The 5097-nt window shown below is 56.8% G+C and overlaps 2 protein-coding genes across 3 annotated transcripts in view; both read left to right on the top strand.

Annotated features, from left to right (window-relative positions):
- KAT2A (lysine acetyltransferase 2A) overlaps positions 1–1205 on the top strand; it is a 7862-nt gene extending 6657 nt beyond the window's left edge. For both annotated transcript variants that reach the window (XM_007447168.1, XM_007447167.1), the window contains exons 14-19: positions 1–55; positions 307–421; positions 513–549; positions 632–695; positions 829–913; positions 1012–1205. In XM_007447168.1, coding sequence (XP_007447230.1) covers positions 1–55; positions 307–421; positions 513–549; positions 632–695; positions 829–913; positions 1012–1205 — 550 coding nt within the window. The remainder of the gene's footprint in view (positions 56–306; positions 422–512; positions 550–631; positions 696–828; positions 914–1011) is intronic.
- A 1806-nt stretch (positions 1206–3011) lies between these two features.
- The window catches only part of DHX58 (DExH-box helicase 58), an 8896-nt gene continuing 6810 nt past the window's right edge, over positions 3012–5097 (top strand). The window contains exons 1-3 of the mRNA XM_007447166.1: positions 3012–3199; positions 3410–3611; positions 3995–4185. Coding sequence (XP_007447228.1) covers positions 3032–3199; positions 3410–3611; positions 3995–4185 — 561 coding nt within the window. The 5' untranslated portion in view covers positions 3012–3031. The remainder of the gene's footprint in view (positions 3200–3409; positions 3612–3994; positions 4186–5097) is intronic.

Genomic DNA, 5097 nt, shown 5'->3' with positions numbered 1-5097 from the left:
GAACCCGCGAATTCCCTACACGGAGCTGTCCCACATCATCAAGAAGCAGAAGGAGGTGTGTGTGCATGTGCATGCGTGCACTCGCGCACACATGCACGTCTCCATGGGGCTTTTCATGAACGTGCACTTGAGGGTGAACACGTGTGGATGTGTACCATGTGTACATACATGTGCGCATGTCAAGAAGGATGGGCCAGGGTCTTGGTTCTTGCTCTGCCTCTTAGGGGAAATTAGGGGGGCCTGACTGTGGCCTGGGAGGGTGGTTGCTGGAGCTGGGTTGGCCCCTCAGACCCTTCCTTCCCTCAGATCATCAAGAAGCTGATTGAGCGCAAACAGGCACAGATCCGAAAGGTCTACCCCGGGCTCAGTTGCTTCAAGGAGGGTGTGAGGCAGATCCCTGTGGAGAGCGTCCCCGGCATTCGTGAGCAGGGGTCTTGGCTGGGGAGGGGGTGTACTGCTTGGGGTGTGGACAGGCATTCTTAGGGGTGTTCTCCCCACTCCCCACTTTGCAGGAGAGACGGGCTGGAAGCCGCTGGGGAAGGAGAAGGGGTGAGTGTTGTGTGGAGGGAAGGGAGGAAGGAGGGCGTGGCAGGGGGCCCAGGAGCCTCAGACTCGGCCTCTCTTGCCCCAGGAAGGAGCTGAAGGACCCAGACCAGCTCTACACGACCCTCAAAAACCTGCTGGCCCAGATCAAGGTGGGGAGACCAGGCTCCCTTCTGGGGGTCCCTGTGCCAATGGCTGCGGCTTTCTGACCCAGGGTGGGGGGTGGCTGTCTCGAACTGGGCGGGGGCACAGTGGGCCTGGCCTCAGCCCGGCTCTCCTCTGCAGTCCCACCCCAGTGCCTGGCCCTTCATGGAGCCCGTGAAGAAGTCGGAGGCCCCAGACTACTACGAGGTCATCCGCTTCCCCATCGGTGAGGACCCTCCGTTCCAACTCCTTCCTCCCACACCTGCTCCGGCTCCCTGGGCCGTGCAGCCTCTGAAAACCGTGCCCTTCTCTCCTGCTGCCCAGACCTGAAGACCATGACAGAGAGGCTGCGCAGCCGCTACTACGTGACCCGGAAGCTCTTTGTAGCTGACCTGCAGCGGGTCATCGCTAACTGCCGCGAGTACAACCCCGCGGACAGCGAGTACTGCCGCTGCGCCAGCGCCCTGGAGAAGTTCTTTTACTTCAAGCTGAAGGAGGGCGGGCTCATTGACAAGTAGTCTGGCTTTGGACCTCGGCCTCAACCTGGAATGCCTCCACCTTGGGTTCTGATCTAACCCCCGGGGTGCCCTCGTGCCCAGGTCTGCCTCAGTTTGAGACACTCCAGCCAGGGGCCCTCCAGCCCCTGATCCTGCAGCCGTTTCAGGGCCCTGGGACACACCCAAGCCTGCAGCTCTGTCCCACCCTTCATTGTGTCTGACCTTGGGAAGGTGTCTCTCAGGTCTGGGGTTCAGCCCCTCTAAGAGTGGCTGGTGGCCAGAGGATGAACCCTGTCCAGCCCTGGTGGCCCCCAGTCCTGCCTGATCCCCCCTTCTTTAAAAGATTATACCCTCTCCCCTCTCTACTAGAAAGAACAAGAGTTAATCACTGGAGACAATATTAGACCCTTATCAGCCTGGATTTGGCACCAGAGGAATCCACATAGCAGACTTCAGTCTTTATCTACTGTTAGTTTCCCATCTATGAGTCTTCCCACAATTTGCCACCCCAAGAGAGTCAAGGTTCTCTTCCTTTGTCTTACCACTTCTCTAAAAATGTACTTGTTCCTTTGCTAAGATGCTACGTTAAGCCCAAGTTCTAACCAACCCTTTGAGTTACTCATCTCTGACCATTCCCATGCATAAGTACAGTGCAAGTGCTAATAAACCTGTTTTTTTTTTTCTTTTGTTAATCTGGCTTTTGTCAGCCTAATTCACAGGGTCCCAGCCAGAGAACCCAGGAAGGTAGTAGTAAAAAAGAATGTTTCCTCCCCTCTGGTTTCTATACACACAGAAACACACACACACACACACACACACACACACACACACACACACACACACACACACACACACACACACACACACTCCCCCAAGCTATGGAGTTTTGGAGGCCTGGCCGTGGCCCAGGTCACTGTTTCCTCAAGGGCAGGATGGCCAACTTTAGCTTGAATGAGGGGGCTTCAGGGGTTGGAAGTTCAACCTGGACTGGAGGGGCCATGCCTCACCCTGCACTGTTCTGTTTGTCCCCCAGGGGTGGGGGGGCATGGGGACCATTCATTTCCTGGCATTAATCCCTTGGAGGGAACAATAAAGTTTTGGGATTTTTATTCTCAGTGTGATTGTTTTCTTCAGTAGAATCCCTGGCCTTAGCAGGCTGACCCTGTTCCCCCAATACTGCCGGCAGGCTGGGGCTGCCCTTCTCAGCAAGCCTCATGCCTGTCCCGCGCCCCCGGGGCAATGGGGCCTGCCGGGCTGCAGCCCCCCATTTCTCCCTGCTGGCTGCTCCTGGTCCAGGTGAAGACTCCACTCCTGGGGGAGGGGCTAGCAGGACCCAGGAGGAAAGAGAGGGTGCCTTGCTGTCAGCAGCACTTCCCCTCCCTCCACCCCTCACCCTCTCACTCCCCACTCACCCACCGTATCCCCCCGACCCGGGCCCCCTGAGACCCGGGCCCCCTGAAGCGCACAAAGTTTTTTCTGTGGGCCAGCGAAGGGAGATTCCTAGGTTGATCTCTGCAGGGCTGGCTCCTCCCCTCAGTTTCAGTTTCCATTTCCTGCTCAGCGGAGCCCTGCAGCATCTGGGCTAAGCCGGCAGGGCTGCAGGTGAGACCCAGGCTGGCACGGAGCAAGTGTGGTCTGTGGTACTCCGCCTTTCCCCTGCCCAGATCGGTTTCCGGTAGGTCCCACCGTTGCCCTGCCCCCTTCTCCCTCAAGCTGGATGGAGTCCGGGGCACAGGGAGTTCCCTCCGCAAGACTGAGCTGGCCAAGAGTGGAGAGTGGCTCTGGGGGGTTCCGGGCTGGGAGGGGGCCAGGAGGACCAGTGGTCTGAGCTCCCTGCCATTTCCAGAATGGAGCTGCGACCCTACCAGTGGGAGGTGATCATGCCTGCCCTGGAGGGCAAGAATATCATCATTTGGCTGCCCACGGGCTCTGGGAAGACCAGGGCAGCTGCTTATTTGGCCAAGAGGCATCTAGAGACTGTAGACGGAGCCAAGGTGGTTGTATTGGTCAACAGGGTGAGTGTCCTGCCCTCCCCCCAGCGGCGTCTCAACCCCTCGGGTGCCTCTCAGGAACCCCCAGAACTCCAAAGCGGCTGTGACCGCCTCTAAGCTCACCTGCCTTTTCACCCATTCCAGAACTCAGCCATGTCCTGGGGGTCACCTTGCTCCCCCTATTCCCCAGGCCCTGATCCAGCTTCTTCTCCCCATCTCATTCTCCACCCCCAGGTGCACCTGGTGACCCAGCATCGTGAGGAGTTCAGCAACATGCTGGGCAAACGCTGGACCATTACAACCCTGAGTGGGGACATGGGGCCACGAGCTGGCTTTGGCCATGTGGCCCGGAGGCACGACCTGCTCATCTGCACGGCTGAGCTGCTGCAGAAGGCACTGACCAGCCTGGAGGAGGGGGAGCATGTGGAGCTCAACGGTGAGGGCTGGGGGCAGGGGGAAAGGGTGCACCCCTGAGGCCCCCTGCCTGTCAACCCCAGGGCTCCTGTTCTAGTAAAGGTGTTGGGACATTTCATGGGATGAGGGGTTCCCCATTCACCAAACCCCAGCATACACCCCAGTAGAAACAGACCTGGCTAGAGTGCAGGGTCTTGGGCAAGTACCTTCCCCCAGCTGAGCCTCAGTTTACTAATCTGTAAAATGGAGGTAAGTCGTCCCTGCCTGGCCCATTCTCTGGGGCCCAGCTGCAAGCTGTGAAGGGAGGAAGGAATTCTCAGATGAGTTGTGGGGACTACACGGAACAGCTTATGGGAGGAAGGGCTTTGCAAACTTAGGTAATAACCTTCTCTTGTGTGCCTCCAGCCTTCTCCTTGTTGGTGGTGGATGAGTGTCACCACACGCACAAAGACACCATCTACAACGTCATCCTGAGCCGGTACCTGGAGCTTAAACTCCGGAGGACCCGGCCGCTGCCGCAGGTGCTGGGTCTCACAGCCTCACCAGGCACTGGCGGGGCCTCCACGCTCGATGGGGCCATTGACCACGTCCTGCAGGTCAGCTTGGCCCCTGTGACCCTCCCACCAGAAACCTCCCTAACCTGTCCTGCCTTACACCATGCCCATCAGCCCTCTCCAGACTCCCCAGGCAGGGTTCAAGCCGCTTCCCCACCTAAGCTCCAGCCTCGAATGACTTCTTGTCATTCTAAGTGAATAATCTCCCAAGTCCACTCTGGCTTACAAAGTCCCATGTGACCCAGGCCTCGCCTACCTCCCACCCTCATTTCCTGCACCCTTCCCCTCACTCCCACTATTCTGGCCTTCTCTCTGTATCTTGAGCATGTCAGGCTTGTCGTGTCTCAGGACCTTTGCACTTGCCATTTCTTCTGCCCTGAATGCCTTTACCCTGCACTTTACTTGTCGGGCTCTTTCTTGTCATTCAGGGAGCAGCTTAAATGTCACGTCTTCAGAGTTTTCCCTGATCATCATGCACTCTTTTTTTTTTTAAATAAATTTATTTATTTATTTTTGGCTGCATTGGGTCTTTGTTGCTGCGTGCGGGCTTTCTCTAGTTGCGGTGAGCGAGGGCTACTCTTGGCTGCGGTGCGCGGGCTTCTCTTTGCAGTGGCTTCTCTTGTTGCAGAGCACGGGCTCTAGGCGCGTGGGCTTCAGTAGTTGTGGCATGCAGGCTCAGTAGTCGTGGTTCGTGGGATCTAGAGCACAGGCTCAGTAGTTGTGGTGCATAGGCTTAGTTGCTCTGCGGCAACTAGTGGGATCTTCCTGGACCAGGGATCGAACCTGTGTCCCCTGCATTGGCAGGCAGATTCTTAACCACAACGCCACCAGGGAAGTCCCACTGCACTCTCTCATATCATCCAGTTTTATTTTTTCAGAGCTATTTAACCCTACGTGAAATTCTCTCGTTCTATTACTCTTTTTTTTTTTTTTTTTTTTTTTTTTTTTTTTGTT

Source organism: Lipotes vexillifer, unplaced genomic scaffold (genome assembly GCF_000442215.2).
Source record: "Lipotes vexillifer unplaced genomic scaffold, Lipotes_vexillifer_v1.1 scaffold541, whole genome shotgun sequence".
NCBI lineage: Eukaryota > Metazoa > Chordata > Mammalia > Artiodactyla > Lipotidae > Lipotes > Lipotes vexillifer.
Note: the sequence above shows the minus strand (reverse complement) of the source record. Positions and strands in the feature narration are given on the sequence as shown.